We start from the raw sequence: 16,813 nt of genomic DNA on the forward strand, positions 1-16,813 counted from the left end.
GGTATGCAAGATGAGATATGCTAATGATGCAGGTGCAAGGTTATGCAGATGCAGTGAATGATGCAATGATGCAATATGAATGCAGAACTAAGTTACAGCTAAAATGCAGATGATGCAGGTGATGATGCTAATTACAACTAAGTTACACTAAGTTACAACTAAGTTACACTACACAACAGCTAAGTTACACTAAGTTACAGCAGGTTCAAAACAGAAAAGCAAGAGCAAAATATTTTTTTTTCTACTACACAGCGCCAAGTCCCCGGCAACGGCGCCAAAAACTTGGTAGGTTTCTAAAAGGCCTACAAAATAATACCTGCAAGTGCACAGGGTTTGTTGTAGTGAGTGTGCAAGGCAGGGTCGAACCACAGAAACTAGGGTGTATAGTTGAAGTTTTTAAGCTAGTTATCTAAATTAACAAGGCAGTAACTAAAGCAATGAGGTAACAGTGACAGAGAACAAAAAAAGTGAAATTCAGTGGCAGTGAATAAGAAACATTGAAACAAAGATAAACAAACCAAGGCTGTTAGCCAAGGGAAGTGATAAAGAAACAAAGGCAGGTCTTCCAGCCATGTTCTTGTCCCTTGTTAGTTATCAGTCAGCTTCTAGGCTTTCTGAATAACTAGATGACAGTTGCGGTTCAAAGCCGAATGTTCATCTAAGGGTTGGTCTAGAAAGGAGGCTAAAGGCACTAGTATGAATTCTAAACCTTGTGATAGTTGGGGCTCTCACACTGCAACTACCCGCAGAGAAGCTTGCTTAGTGTTTTAACAACCTATAAGGATATTCAATCCTAGACAATTCAAGCACAACAAGATCAAAGCATGGATAGGATAAAAACAATTGAAATGTACAACATCATTTAAAGTAAAAACTAACCCTTGAGGCACTGGCTATTCCAGTCCTCTTGGGTGAAGCACTGGCTAGTCCAGGCATATCTTCAACACAACACCGACAACCCATATTTATAGTTACAATATACAGAATTAGGGTTACAGACATTTCCCCCAAATTCAAAACAGGGCAGTTGAATTAGGGTTACACAATTACCTAATTTGATGGGTCAAATCTTGCCCATGCTGACTGCAGCTGCTCCTCTTCCTCTGACTTCACTGCTTCATTCCCACGCCTCAATTTCTTCTTTAGCTTCACCTAATTCATCAATCTCTAACCTAGGGTTTCAGAGATAGGAAAGGTGCGAGATTGATGAAGTAAGAGGCTAGAAAGATGGGGGGAATGATGGGTTTCGCTTTTAGGGTGGAGTAGAGTGGTTTGGTGGTGTCAGGGAGTGGTGGCGATGATGCAGAAGGTGGTGACAGTGGAGTAGTTGCAGAGGGATGGGGAGGAAGAAGATGGGTTCGATGGAAAGGAGGGGAGTGTTTGGCGATGGGTATAGGTGTTAGGTGTTTGGGTGTTGAGCGGTTGCATCAAGTCTCGATGATTCGCGAAGCTGAGCCGTGGGATGCGGAAATGATAGATTGATCTAACGGCTACAAGTGAAGAGGCTGGTATCGAACGTCGGATGCCTGATACAACGAAACTGACGGCTCAAGATGGAGTTAGGTGCTGTAGTGTTAGACAAGAGCTTCAGACTTCGATGTACTAGCGATGCTGCGACCATTGGATTCAGATGTGATCCAATCTGACGGTTGACGAAGGAGACGGGTATGGATATTGGAAATGGGTTTGGGTAAGGGTTTTGGGCCTTGGGTATGCCAAGCCCATATCTTCTTTAAGAACAATTCTTTCTTGTTAAGCCCATTTCTAGCCTTTTGGTCTTGTGCACAACATTCCTCGCGGCTTCCTTGCGTAATTCCTCCCGGCTTTTCACTACTTTTCTGCTCTTTTCACTCTGTGAGTTAACCAGGCTTTATTTAGTACCTAAAAATGCAAAATTAATTGAGAAAAGTATTTATTCTTGAAAACAATGAAAATACAGAATATGGAATAAAATGGAGAATTAGAGCACAAAAGATGAGTTAATTGCCAACAAAAAGATATAGAAATATGCACTTTTTAGCACTCATCAATAACTACTTATGCAGATAACCTAAACAATGCATAACTTGTCATGTTGTCAATGTTGGATCTGCATAAGATGTTATGCATTAAAACAATAAGTGACGCAGGGAATGCTTAACAAAAACAATAACACTTCTTATATGCATAACAAGTTATGCAGATACTCTAAACAATGCATAACAGTTATGCATAATAAGCTACGCAGTTCAGCATGTTTGATTTTACTGCATAACCAGTTATGCATACTAAGCTACGCAGTTCAGCATGTTTGCTTTTACTGCTAACTTGTTATGCAGTTCAGCATAGTTGTTTTTACTGCATAACCAGTTATGCATACTAAGCTACGCAGTTCAGCATGTTTGCTTTTACTGCATAACAAGTTATGCAGTTAAGCATAGTTGGTTTTACTGCATAACAAGTTATGCATAATAAGTTACGCAGTTATGCATAGTTGCTTTTTCTGCATAACAAGTTATGCAAATAAGCTATGCAGTTCAGCATGTTTGATTTTACTTCATAAGCAGTTATGCATAATAAGCTACGCAGTTCAACATGTTTGATTTTACTTCATAAGCAGTTATGCATAATAAGCTACGCAGTTCAGCATGTTTGATTTTACTGCATAACAAGTTATGCATAATAAGCTACACAGTTATGCATAATAAGCTACGCAGTTATGCATAGTTATTTTTACTGCATAACAAGTTATGCACATTATGTTTCCTGCGTAACATATGTTATTTAAAATAAAAAGAAAACTGAATTTTGAAAATTCCATAAGATATATTTTTATGAACAAAAGAAATAATCCAAGATAAATACTAGTTGCGAAAATATAATTCAAGGTAAATGAATCTTAAATGTGCAACAAGAGGCTGCAGAGAAGAATAAACTAATAAAGATATCATGGTAAAAAGATGCACAGAAGAAATGAAGCCTGGAGATGTTCTTAAGCAGGTACATAACATTGCTTTTTCGCAGGAGGATGAGGACAGTTGGTGGGTTCACGAGATCTCCAGTAGCAACATCAATAGGCTTGTCATAATCAGGAATGGAATTGATAGGACGATCATACGAAGCACGGAAGCTAGCAATGCTTACAATACACAATGACAAGAATCAAGAGGAACACGTTCAAATAAACGAAGCTCCAAGAAAGACAACTGGTTAACAATACACAATGACAAGAAAGAACAGAGCTTCACATCACTGTCAACAACATTGCTTCTCCCCTCATAGTCAAATACGAACTGAATTGAGTCTGGTAAAATGATATTCCAATAAGAACAGACATGCGCCTTCAACTCATCAACTGTTGACTTCGTAATAACTTGGTATGGACACGCATCGGTACCCCGGATAACCACACAGAGAAAATGACGATCCATCTACAGGGAATATATAAAACAAATATAAATGAATTCGGATGTATTCAAATTAAAATATCAAATCAACAACAACAAAAATCAAATTTAAAAAATCAAATCATATCTATCCTGCATAACATCTTAGGAAGATCCAAAATTAACTGCATGATTTGTTATGCATTGTTTAGAGTATCTGCATAACTTGTTATGCAGTAAAAACATCTATGCATAACGTTATGCATAACTGCTTATGCAGTAAGAGCAGCTATGCATAACTGCATAGCTTGTTATGCATAACCGGTTATGCAGTAAAAGCAACTATGCATAACTGCGTAGCTTATTATGCATAACTGCTTATGCAGTAAAAGCAACTATGCTGAACTGCGTAGCTTATTATGCATAACTGGTTATGCAGTAAAAGCAAACATGGTGAACTGCATAACTTATTATGCATAACTACTTATGCAGTTAAAATACAAACATTATTTAACTGCATAACATCTTACTGCATTCATACAACCCATACTCCAACATCTCTTCCACTCTCTCAACAACCATTATAATCTCGCTACAGCAACATCTCCTAACGCAGATGTTCTCCTCCCTGGAATCCAGATTTGCTCATCACGAATAAACGAACATCTGTGTACAATGCCCTATAAATTAACTAAAACCAAAAATGGTTTGCATCTGTGTACCATCAAAGTACCATTTTGGCACAATGTACCACCAAAGAAGCTGTTATAAATTACTATGTACTTCTACGACTACGAGTACTGCTCTAAACAGTTCCATATAGTATTTTCTCCTTCAGCAAGTTACTATGTACTTACTAGCAAAGTTCTATTTCCCTTAAGCCTCTAACACTCAACCAAGTTATCATCAGTAAATACCCAAAAAAACAAGAACCAATCAATCAATCCAGAGTTCATCACCAATATTGAAAGTAACATAAGCATCAACAACTGCATGCATAATCTGTGGTTGTGTAAGGTATTTTTGATTCCAATTGCTCACAATAACATCTCTAGGTCTTTCAATAACATCTCTGTGGTTGTGTAACGTAAAGGAAAAATCCTAATAATAACCTAAACCCAAAATTGGTTTGCATCTGTGTATATTGCATTGAAAATAAGATTACTAAACCCTAGAAAACATGATTCGAGACAAACCCAAATAATGTCACATAATCAACTAAACCCTGGATATTCCAAATCAACAACTAAAATCAAAAATTAACAAAGATTAATCTTCAAATTCATAAAAAATCATCAACAACTAAAAATTACTTCAAAATCGACAGAGAAACTTCAATTGGACAAAAACCAAATCAAAATTATTTCAAATGAAATTTACCGTTCGACGCTATTAGATGAAACTTCGATTCAACAGTTGAAACTCCAATTGAAACTTCGATTCAACAAACTATTCAACAATCATTAATCACCATGATTGATCAACCAGATCTAAAAAAGACACGAGCTCTGAAACTTTGATCGAATTCTACAGGTGAGGAATAAACGAGCTCTGCCGGGACGGGGAGGTTTTGAAAAGAGAAATAAATTCTCTTTGAAAAGAAGAGTTTATAAGGTTAGGGGTATTTTAGGTAAGACATATTTTTTTATTTTAATTTTCCTAGGCCAAATATCCAAATTGGCTATATAAACAGTATATTTCTGATGTTTGGCTATATAAACAGTATCAAAAGCTAAGAATTTATTTCCCCCAGGAATTTTGTGTTAAAAGTATGGCAGTTATGACCGCGTATTTAACTGTGGATAAGTTCACAATTAAATGATGTCAGATCTTGATAATCCAAAGGTGATGGGGGGCGCGAATTCAGTTTTGAACTCGCACTTAAATTATTTCCATTTCTCGCGAGTTTGTTAAAGCCCATCTTTCCTTCGAAAACAAAGTTGGTGTATTTTGGAAGTCAAAGCAGGTGATAGTACAGTACATATAAACGTCCGACCATGGTCGGGTATGGACTATGGGGTTTGTTGACTCCGGTACACATCTTCGATCTTTCCTTTCCGTAAAAAGAAAAAAAAGATGGAGAAAAAAATACAATAGAGTGGATAATATCAGTAAAATTCGTACTGGTTGTCTGTTCTGGAAAAATAATAAAAAAGGAAACAAATTCGCTCTCACTCTCTCTGCAATTCTCCGTTAACAATTGGGAGAAATTATTGTAGAAGAAGAAGAAAAAGGCAGCTATTCTTCTCAGAATTAAAGTTTGTTTCTTTATCTGACGAGTAACCGCCGGAGAGGCATGCTCATTTTCGACTTCTCAGTAGTTGTCCGAAACCTATTATTACCTTCAATTTCAATATCATCAGCATTAGCATTACAATTTAGGATAGGGCACCATCAACAACAACAAATTCAAGAAGAATTGTTAATTACTGGCTGATTCTAAATGTTCTTCAAGCCGAATAACAACATCGTATCCAGGATTTTCGATCGCCAAATTCGCACTCCCGCTCCTGGCACTGCTGTAAGCACTCAATCTCCACGATTTTATTTTTTTATTTTACCTATTCAGTTATCTAGGGTTTACATTTTGAAATACTAGAGGTAGTAGATACGCATAAACATACCTCATGATACTGAATGACGCTTTAATTTGATGTTGGGAATGCATTAATGAGGTACAGGTTAATAATGCGAGGAGATTCTATGAGAATATAGTACCTAGCTATACCCTATATAATGTGGATTTCCCAGATCATTCGTTCCGCAAGTTCACAGATGATGGTCACTTCCTAATTAGTTTCAGCAGGAATCATCAAGACCTCATTGTTTACAGACCAAAATGGCTCTCTTTTTCTTACAAGGATGAAGAAGAAAAAGACGGCTGCGATGATTCTCATGATCTCCCTTCTAAAGCAAGGAGGTTTGATAGTTTTTTCACTCAGCTATATTGTGTCTCACTTGCTTCTAGCAATGAGTTCATCTGTAAAGATTTCTTCTTATACGTCGAGAGTAACCAGTTTGGCTTGTTTGCCACTCAAACTGCACAAGTCTATGATGCACCCAACGTTGAAGGAGCTATTCATGGAGTCCCATCTGTAGAAAAGATTACATTTCACCTTGTGAGGTTTGTTAACTAGACCTTCACGATGTTCTTTGGGCATTAGTTGACTTACAGGATGTGTTACTTCCTGATTCTGTTTCATATGGCATTATCTGTATTCTTTAAGAAATTCTACTGGTGTATATTTGTGACTATCAGATTGGAAGACGGAGTTGTACTGGATGAAAAGATTTTCTGCAATGATTTTGTAAACTTGGCTCATAGCATGGGTGTTTTTTTGTATGATGATTTGTTGGCTATCATGTCCCTCCGCTACCAAACAATACATATTCTCCAAATTCGTGACTCTGGAAACCTTGTCGATGTGCGAGCAATTGGGGAATTTTGCCGTGAAGATGACGAATTGTTCCTCAATTCTCATGCCCAGGCAAGTATTGCCAATAAAAGAGTAAAAATGAATACAAAGAATGCTTCCATCGATCTTAAAGCTCTTCATTTCAGCTGAACCAAGTTCTGACAACTTACTTGTTTTTTCTCAGTTCCTTGTATTTTATTTATTGACATTATCTTGTCATGCTAATCTTTAACCTTTCACTCATAAAAACTGTTTTAACTAGTTAATTTCAGTATTTCAACTAACTATTTATCTAATACATTGCAGTACATGGTAAATCAGGCTGAAAATGGTACGATTCTTCCCCACCAGATACGAGGGGGTTCTTTTCTGAGTGGCATCAAACAGCGGTTGCTCTCCTTTATCTTCCGTGGAATATGGAATGATGAAACAGATTATAGCCTGGTTGGTTATTGAGATCTCTAATGCAATCTACTTCTGAGTTTCAGGTTTTGAAAGTTTTTGTCATAACTAATCTCTTTTTTTTTATGCTTAGGTATCATGCATATTTTACTTGCTTGCAAGTGCGTAAACACAAGCACTATCTTTTTTTTTCTTTAATATCTCATCCTGCTCTATATACTGCTAGAATATTTAGAGTTTGCATGTTGTACAGACTCGCTTACCCATTACCATGACCATGAACACCTAAAATATGGCTAGTCAGGGCGAGGTTGCTGAGATTTCAGGGTTAAGGCCATGATGATGTTTTAGGATGACGAAAGTAGTTGCTGGTGACTTATGTATAGTTTATCTTTGAAACAACAATGTAGTTTGCTGTCAAACTTAATTTTTGAAATGTCCAGTGTAACCAGGAAGTAAGTGTACCTTGTTTTTTCAGAGGGTTCAAGGTCTAAAGAAGTTCTATTTCCATTTCCAAGATTATGTTGATTTGATCATGTGGAAGGTAGGTTCGTGTTTTTTCTATATTTCTGTACAACTGCCATTTGTACATGTCATTTTCATCTGCTAGAAAGTTTTTCAATCTGCACTTTGCTGAGCAGGTACAGTTCTTAGACCGGCACCACCTGCTAATCAAGTTCGGTAGTGTAGATGGAGGGGTAAGATTATTATTTTTTTTGTTAAGGGTTAACATTTATGGGATTACCATCTCTTGTATCTTTACGGCTAGCTTACAACTTTGAAGTCTCATGGTTGAAGACCTGTACACCTGTTTTAATATTAACTTGGTAGCATGCAACTTCACCTTTTCCTTTGATCCAATTTTATAGGTATCCAGAAACACTGATCATCATCCTGCATTTTTTGCTGTATATCACATGGAAACAACCGAGTTTATTGCATTTTATCAGGTATTACCGGTCTTTGTGTTTTTCTTTACTCTTCAAATTCAGCCATCATGGATGGCTTGGCCATATGTAACCACATACTATTTTGTTGAATTAGTACCGTCTGCCCTACATAAAAGTCGTCCAAATTATAGCAAAATGTTAGGGTGATATATCAGTTCTTTTCGTGTAAATTGTAGTAACTCTAACAGTCACATGTGCATCTCTATTATCTGCAGAATTCTGCTGATGAGCTGTATAACTTGTTTGAGCGTTTTGGTGACCACTTCCACGCAACATCGAGGAATTTGTTGTATATGAACTTCATATCATCTCACTCCAATAATATATATGCTCTTGAGCAGTTAAGGAGCAGTAAAACCAAAGCTAGTAGTTTTACACTGGTAATTTCAGATTTTAGTTTTGATTGCACTCTTAATAATCTTAGTCATGGGGTGCCTTTCGAATAATAATACTCCCATATGCATTCATTTCTCATACTTGCGCTACATGATGGAATTTCTATTAATCCTATTTTTGTTCTACAGTTTGTGAAGAAGATGATGACCTCTTTACCTTTCAGTTGCCAGTCCCAGAGTCCTTCTCCTTATTTTGACCAATCACTCTTTAGATTTGATGAAAAGGTCTGATATTGGTTATCTACTTGTCTATGTATTTATTCGTCTCTGTTTCTTCCTTTTCTCTCACTCACAAATAGAATCAGAGTTTTAAGTTTAAATTTGTTCCATTTTCAATTGTTATGCCATATCAATCTCTTTTAAGTAATGATACTTGACTGTTGGAATCATTCTGCTACTGCAGCTCATCTCTGCAACGGACCGCCATAGGCAATCTACGGAGCACCCAATCAAGTTTATTTCAAGAAGGCACCCAAACACCCTCAAGTTCAAGATAAAACCAGGTGTGTATCATTTTCAACTCAGCTTTCAGTCCTGACAAAAATAGCGTACAAAGTGTACACTCTTGGTGGATTGTAAAAATTCTGAAACCAAACTTCTTGTTCCCACACATTCACGTTATGGAAATCATTGACACCTGGGGGATTTTGAGTCGTTCCAGGGCTGGAATAGACTTACATCGCTATCCTGATTTTGAAAAACAAAATACAATTTTTTCCACACTATAGAGTCTGGATAGTTGCGCTCAAGGCTGCCTTGAATACCACATCCTTGGTCGTTTGGTCAATGATGAGCGGCAACTTTCTCAGCTTTGTTCCTTAAACTGTACTGATTTGTTTACGGCTGTCTTTGAAATTTTAAATAGGTCCAGAAGCTGGTGGAGCTGATGGTCAAACGAAAAAGATCTCTTCGTTCCTCTTCCACCCAATTTTGCCGCTTGCACTTTCCATCCAGCACACGCTCCTTCAGCCGTCGGTCGTGAATATTCACTTTCGCAGATAAAAGACCGAATAAATGTAAATGATGTGATGAAGTTGTATATCTGTTGTGTGATATCTTAATCATCATTCATTATATTTATTTATTGTAAAAGAGAGATCCATTTCCGGCTACCGCTTCTAAATCAAGGCTGCTCCATATTTTTTAACTAATGAGTTGTTTTGCAGGAGTATAAGTAAATAAATTATGAAAGAAACAACCTCAAGAAGGGAGTTTTTTTTGTTGCTGAGTACACTCACGATGAAAAATAAAATAGACCACAAAAGGGATTGAACCCTGGCCACACTCACGATTCACGTCCAAAGACCACTTTAGGAACACATCTCAGTTGTGCTCGCGGTGATGAACTTATTAGATAAAAATATGTACAACTTTAGAAAATCGCCCAGGATAGCGCTATATCTGAAATCACATTTACTTGAAAACTACCTCAGACTACATGTCAGGGCAGTCCTCTCCTGCCTCTGTCGACGTTAGTTCAATTTTGAACCCGGATAAGAAGAGAACAAGTATAACGCATTTCTGTTGGTGAGTGCTGCAAGCTGTTGCTCTGGCATCTCAAGCATGGAAGCAACATATCTAAGTACCTGAAACAAGTGACTTAACATGTTACTACTTCATCATAAAACCCAAACAATAATACAGGATTTGTAAAAGAATACTGGGTCTTATATGGTCATGAAACTGGCATTTTTGTTTTTCTTCTTGCATGCTGTTACACAGATTGAGCAAGAGAATCTGATATGTTAAAGAGCATTAGTACCTAAGAATATTGATCAATAAGATAAGAACATAAAGAAATGAAAGGGTACTCACAATAGGAATGTTAGCTGGTTGATTATATGTATCATTCATTGACCTTGGTAGGGCATCAGGTGCATCTGACTCCAATAAAATCCTCTCAATCGGGATCTATATATTGTTTTTGAACCACCAAAAGATAGTGTATTAGAAAAAAAGATTCCCTTATGGAAAAGGAATTTGGTTAATCTTGGTATAATGATCAATTAAGGCAAAGTAGAGGAACAGTTTAACTAACCGATTTCAGTATTTCCTTTGCTTTCTGAGGTTCCGAATTCATATTATGCCCAGAAAACGAAAAGTAAGCACCCAGCTTTGTCAGAGTCGGAACCAGTTCTGCTGATCCCGCGTAGGAGTGAAGAATCACCCCTGCAGGGAAGGGGCCGATAGATCTTCAAGTGAAAGATATATAGGATGTTACAAGAGGATTGTAAACCTAGTTATAATTAGCCATACTTCTAAAAAAACGTATACGTATAACAAGCAGCAATAAAGTTAATGTGCTACGTATCGAATTGAGAAAGAAATCTTTCGTATATAAGTCCAAGGGAAGACATTCATGCAATAGTCCAAAGTAGTAGTTGTTTATAAAAAAATGACATACTGCATTATTTCTATAAGTTCGTCAAAAGCAAGAAGACAATGGACGGAAACTGGTTTCTTCAACTCTTTGGATAATGCAAGTTGCTGAGTGAAAATTTGAACCTGAGACAGAAAAAATTATAATAGGATCATGTAAGATATCTATACTCGCCAAAAGAAAAAAAAAAAAAAAAACTACATATTAACAGATCAGTGCTATTAAAAAAGATGAAGACTTCTGATAATTGTCCTGTTTGCTATCAGGTAGAGATCCCGTGTAACCAAATTATGCAAGACATGACAGCATAGTTTAAACGAAGTAATAGTAGTGCGAGTCTTGAAGTGTTCATAAAGGTTTTTTCAGTATATATAAGTTAGATCAGTCTCAAGGAAATACACAAGAAAATGCATACAATGAAAGGATGAAATAAGCTTGATGACAAAATACCTGATCATTGAAATCAAATTGCTGCGCAAGGGGGCTTTTGTCCAAACCAATCTAAATATTCAGATGCATATGCAAACACGAAGCAAACAAAAATGCAACTTAATAGTTGCAAGTAAAAACAAATCGGAGTACCTGGATATTGTTCAATAAGTACTTATACATAGAAAAGATTATCATATCATCCATATATCAACACTGATAGGAGTAGTTAAACGTAACCTACCTCACCGACTGTAGCGGAAGGGGTGGAATTAAAGAAGTCCCTCAAAGTGTTATACCAATTCGAAGTTCTATTTGTAATAAACCTGGTCCATTAATTCGGCGCATTGTAAAAAGTACAAAGAATTAAGTCAGAGAAACCTTACCAACTATGTGGTAGTCATGTATTCTAAAGTATGTGCAAGATGTATTCAGAAACTTTAAGGTGAACTAGAGGTAGTAACTAACCAGGGATGGAGACCAAAGCAGGGAATAACAGATGAAGGATAATCCTCACTCATCTTTTTCACCAAAATCCAATCATATTCAGACACACCATTTACTGCAAAGTGAGTGACACCGGATTCAATAGCTGTTTGAATGATTTGAGGGGCAAGATTGTATATTCTTGGATCCTGAAGGTGGCAGTGTGAATCAAATAGCTTCACATTGCTTCTATCACCACTATTACTGCTGCTGCAGCTGCAGCTGTTCATCATCGACAGCAGTAGCATCATTATCATCATCATTATGAATCTGTTCATTCTCGCTTTTGAAATCAGTACTTGTGCTTCTTCTTCGTCTGTCTCTCCGTCTTGTGTATGTTTGATGTATTTGATTCACATATAGATCGTGTTTTCTTTACATATGCATGGTTCCGATGTCGCCTGAATTTAAGGCGCATGCATGTGCAACATGCAGGTGAATTCACAACAACTATAATGATTCATGGGAAAGATAATATTGATAATTCATTCATCGACTAAAACAAGTACAGGCCCGGACGATCTCCCCAAAAATAATAGGGGAAAATACGTCAGTCGGTGCTAATTACAGTAGGAGTTAACAAAGTTCCAAGCATTTTATTTTTGCTCGGCCAAACCAAAAATTCATTAACAAAACCCAGCAGACAACATCTTGGAATGGAAGAGAGTTCAAAGAAGCAACTCAGCCAAACCTGTGGTAACACTAAATCAGGCAAAGTTTTAAGCATTATGTAACAAGCTAGGGTTTGCATTTATTGTTAATGCTAATTAATGATTAGCTAAGTCAACTGGGAGAATATGGAGAAAATAATAGTGAAGATAAAGAACACCTTGGCTTTGCTGGCTCACTGAGTCGCTGGCTAGAAAGAGCTAAACATGTGACTAACATCAACATTAAGAGAAACTTATTGTTAATTGTCTAATTATTAGTTAATTAGTCAGTCACATCAAGATTAAGAGAAACTTATTGTTAATTGTCTAATTATTAGTTAATTAACTTGATTACAAACAGCTAGAAAGTTCATTTTTGCTGGCTCTGTGGGTGAAAGCGCTAAGCATGCGACTAACATCGAGATTATACACTGCCCTTCGAGTATTACTTATTATTAGTTAACTCAATTAGAGCATCACCAAGGGTAGTGTATAATCTGATGCTTGCCATATAAAGGCCAGCAATGGGTATGGCAAAATGCAATTTGTACCTTTTTTTTTTTTTGCTAGACTCCAATGGTACACTTATACACCGATTCTTTTTAAACACCACCTAGAAAGTGAAAAATATTAGTTGATGTTAGGCAGTGTTTAAAACAGCGTGGGGTTTTAAACTTTTTACTGGCCTTGTTTTATACTTCACTCATTGTACAACATGGTTGACGCCTGAGATTGCTATATTTTGTAATTCATGGATATATTGCTATATTCTGAGATTGCTCCTAGAAAGTTCATTTTTAGAAGAAAAGTGGGGATCCCACCTGTCCTAATATCTTCTATCAAATGCTAGAAACTGTTCCAACAGTGGGTAAGATTTCACTCGAGGTAAATAACCTTTAATGCTAAATAATTAACGACAATTACTTTCACAATAATGATAAGCAAGTAAGGCTGAGTTTGGTAATGCTATGGCTTTTGCAGAAGCGCTTTTTTACTGTGCTGTGTAAAAAAAGCAGTTAGGTGCTTGGTAAACTATATACCAAAAGCTAAAGCTGATTAAAAAAGTTATTAAATTGTGTTTGGTAAAATATTAGTTCACTTATTGTATTCGTAGCAAATGACTAAAATAGACATAACATTTTAGTGTGAAACCACCTTAAACCACCTTTCAGGATAAAAAAAAATCAAATTAAGATCAAACAATTATTTAATATTGGCTCTTATTTATATTTTTGAGTAAAAGATTTAAGGGCAATTTTGGCATTTATAAAATAAAGTAGGGATATAAAAGAAAAATCAAGTCTTAAAATTAGGTGGAACCAGAGCTTATGCTTTTGGAGCTTTTAAAAGCTCCTCCCCCAGCTTATGAAAAATAGGGAATTTTGGAAGTGCTTTGGACAAAAAGCACTTTAGAATTTTTTTACCAAATACCAATATGAAAAATTATTACTATATATATTTTTTGAAAGTGCTTTTGGAAAAAAAAAAAAAAAAAAAGCATTACCAAACTAAGGCTAAGTCGGACAGATTATTATTGCTCTATGAATTACATCATTCATAGAAGAAGAGAATCACCTGCAATGCATTTACATGAATCGTGTTCATCCACGCACTCATCACATTCCTGATGCCAGGGGTTACTGTGTATATCACATAATTGTTCATGCCTACAGCTTTTAACACTTTGCTATGCTTAAAGAATATAACATGTAAGATATAACTAGTTGAAGCTTAATTTCACGAAGACGGAAAGTATACAGATGACCATTCGCTGTTCTGAAACTACATACAACGGAAAAGGATATACCATGCGAAAAACACATCGACACTAGTTTACTTTTGAACCAGGATAAGAAGAGAACAACTGCAACGCATTTCTGTGGCTAAGTTCTGCAAGATCCTCTTCTGGCATCTCAAGCACGGATGCGACATATCTAAGTACCTGAAACAAGTTGGTTAGCGTAGCATGTCAGTACTCCATCAGAGAATCGAAACAAGGCATTCAGACTGGGGACTTTTGGTTAACGAAAATGACATTCACATGTGCTGCTAGAGTCAGCGAAAGTGATTTCCTAAAGATCGTGGATCAAAAGAACTAAAGAAAAATATATAGAAACCCAAGACTCACTATATGAATGTTAGCCGGTTGATTAAGTGTTTCCTTTGGCGATGATTGGTCAGAGGAATTGCTAGACCCTGACATATTTGTTTCTTGGCTCTGAATTCCTTGCAAAGAAGTCGTTTTCCCTTGAAGCAAATCCGACTTTGGTAGAGCATCGGGTGCATCTGACTCCAATAAAATCCTATCAGTAGGGACCTAAAAAATGATTTCAAACAAAGAAATTAAAGGCAACCCTTATGGGAACGGATTTCGATCTGTTTTGGTATAAAGATCAAAGAAGTTAAAGTTCAGGAATAGGTTGACTAACCGATCTCAGCATTTTCTTTGCTTTCTGAGGTTTCAAATCCATAACATACCCGGAAAAGGAAAAATAAGCACCAAGCTTCGCCAGCGTAGGAACCATTTCTGCGGATCCTAGATAAGAGTGAAGAATCACCCCTGCAGGGAAAGGCCCCATAGACCTTTTAATGAAAGATAAGATGTCACCACATGATAGTAGCAATTAGATTTATTTAAGGCAACACTGCACTAAGCATCCAAGAAGATCTTCACAAAATCCGTGGTATAAAAGAACCAGGGTAAGATTTTGATCCTTTGCTCCTCTCTGCCTTGCTCAGATTGATTTTGGAAAATGTTTTATACACTTGGAAATACTTTCATGCTAAATTACAAACATTGATAACCCAGAGTAGTTAAATATATACTTCATTATTTCTAGAAGATCACCGAAGGCACGAACACAATGAACAGAAGCTGGTTTCTTCAACTCTTTAGACAGTTCAAGTTGCTGTCTGAAAACTTGAACCTGAAAATCAAAAGTTTATAGTAGGATCAAGTAAGATATATTTTGATCATTTGCCAAAATTATTATGCTATAACAGAAGGTTTTGGTGTTCTAATTTTAAACAAATGACGAGGAGGAACAAATTGTCCAGCTTGTTAAGCCTGCAGTATAAGCAAGTATCAGTCCTAGAAAAAGCTATAAAAAAAGCTACAAATAAATGCATATAGTGAAAGAACATTGGAAGTTGTTTCATGAGGAGACCTAAAAAGAACCTTCTTTGAAAGGATTGAAAAAGAACCTGATCATTGAAATCAATTTGCTTTCCATGGGAGCCTTTGTCCAACCCAATCTGAAAATTCAGAATTCAGATAAGCAAATACGAATTTAAAACTGGCAAATTCGTAAGTATTGAGGTTAAAATGAATCAAAAACAGGTGCAAGTACTTATACAGAAGAACATGTCATCATCACATGAGACTGAACCAGCTCAAAGGCTATGAAATTATCTGAAAGTAGATTGTGAGTTCAGATGTTAATTAGACAATTGTGATTATGTGATGGATATGGATGAGTGAATGAGGATTTGGGGCTAATCAAATAACCCTACCTCGCCAACAGTTGCGGAAGGCGTTGAACCAAAGAGGTCACTCAAAGTGTTGAACCAATTAGGAGTCCTTTCAAGAATATACCTGATTCATTCAATTTCATTGTAAATTATAGAAAATCAAATCAGAGAGAGAAACGGCTATGTGGCAGTAACTAGAGTCGATATTCTCATCAGAAACGGTAAGCTGAACAGAAATTGGATTAAATTTTTGTTTTTAATAAACAGCTAAGAAGAAGAACATGGAAACTAACCGGGGATGGAGACCAAAGCAGGGAATAACGGAGGAAGGATAATCCTCGCTCATTTTTTTAACCAAACTCCAATCTTTTTCACATACACCATTCACAGCAAAGTGACTGACTCCGGATTCAATAGCTGTTCTGATGATTTGAGGTGCCAGATGGTGAATTCTTGGGTCCTGAAGGTGGCAGTGTGAGTCGAATAGCTTCATCATTTCGCCGCATCTGCTGCTGCTATTCATCATCTCGTCTAGTCTTTTTCATCCGGAGAGAGGTGGTGTGTCACTGTGCGTAGACTTCTGTGCCTCTGATTCGCATGACTTCAGTAGGATTGTGGGCTTCAGGTCCAAGTGAAAGAAAATGGATCTTTTAGAAAACTGTTTTTTCAGGGTCTACTCAAAATTTTGCGAAAATGCTATGTTTACTGAGTATGACTAAAATCCCGCCACTAAAAAATATATGGGAACCACTTTCACCCATTGATAATCCCAATGCAGAGAGGGCTTTCATGAGCCATCCGATCCCCTATCGAGATCATTTGTGAGAACAAGAGTCGATAGGTGTAGCACTCCTCCAAAATTTTGTATT

At 36.7% G+C, this 16,813-nt stretch overlaps 3 protein-coding genes across 4 annotated transcripts; 1 reads left to right on the forward strand and 2 right to left on the reverse strand.

Moving 5' to 3' along the window:
• Positions 1-5,399: 5,399 nt before the first annotated feature.
• On the forward strand, positions 5,400-9,636 carry LOC113297476 (light-mediated development protein DET1-like). 2 transcript variants are annotated; one of them, XM_026545959.1, is made up of 11 exons: positions 5,400-5,886; positions 6,047-6,489; positions 6,625-6,853; positions 7,088-7,225; positions 7,662-7,727; positions 7,825-7,881; positions 8,053-8,133; positions 8,349-8,513; positions 8,658-8,753; positions 8,932-9,031; positions 9,394-9,636. In XM_026545959.1, exons 1-11 carry the CDS (start codon positions 5,809-5,811, stop codon positions 9,528-9,530), a joined length of 1,590 nt encoding a protein of 529 aa, XP_026401744.1. In that variant the 5' UTR covers positions 5,400-5,808; the 3' UTR covers positions 9,531-9,636. The 2 variants fall into 2 exon arrangements, with proteins under 2 accessions (XP_026401744.1, XP_026401745.1); XM_026545960.1 differs by lacking the exon at positions 7,662-7,727.
• Positions 9,637-9,762: 126 nt separating this feature from the next.
• On the reverse strand, positions 9,763-12,092 carry LOC113293016 (uncharacterized metal-dependent hydrolase YabD-like). The gene is made up of 7 exons (XM_026541798.1): positions 11,806-12,092; positions 11,582-11,663; positions 11,359-11,409; positions 10,933-11,033; positions 10,567-10,720; positions 10,344-10,439; positions 9,763-10,114 (listed from the first exon to the last, which is right to left on the reverse strand). The coding sequence occupies exons 1-7, from the start codon at positions 12,084-12,086 to the stop codon at positions 10,001-10,003; spliced, it is 879 nt and encodes a 292-aa protein (XP_026397583.1). The 5' UTR covers positions 12,087-12,092; the 3' UTR covers positions 9,763-10,000.
• Positions 12,093-14,044: 1,952 nt separating this feature from the next.
• LOC113297477 (uncharacterized metal-dependent hydrolase YabD-like) lies at positions 14,045-16,546 on the reverse strand. The gene is made up of 7 exons (XM_026545961.1): positions 16,238-16,546; positions 15,987-16,068; positions 15,678-15,728; positions 15,300-15,400; positions 14,903-15,056; positions 14,602-14,790; positions 14,045-14,415 (listed from the first exon to the last, which is right to left on the reverse strand). The coding sequence occupies exons 1-7, from the start codon at positions 16,468-16,470 to the stop codon at positions 14,302-14,304; spliced, it is 924 nt and encodes a 307-aa protein (XP_026401746.1). The 5' UTR covers positions 16,471-16,546; the 3' UTR covers positions 14,045-14,301.
• Between the last annotated feature and the right edge of the window lie 267 nt (positions 16,547-16,813).

The sequence above is a fragment of the Papaver somniferum genome, chromosome 7 (genome assembly GCF_003573695.1).
Source record: "Papaver somniferum cultivar HN1 chromosome 7, ASM357369v1, whole genome shotgun sequence".
NCBI lineage: Eukaryota > Viridiplantae > Streptophyta > Magnoliopsida > Ranunculales > Papaveraceae > Papaver > Papaver somniferum.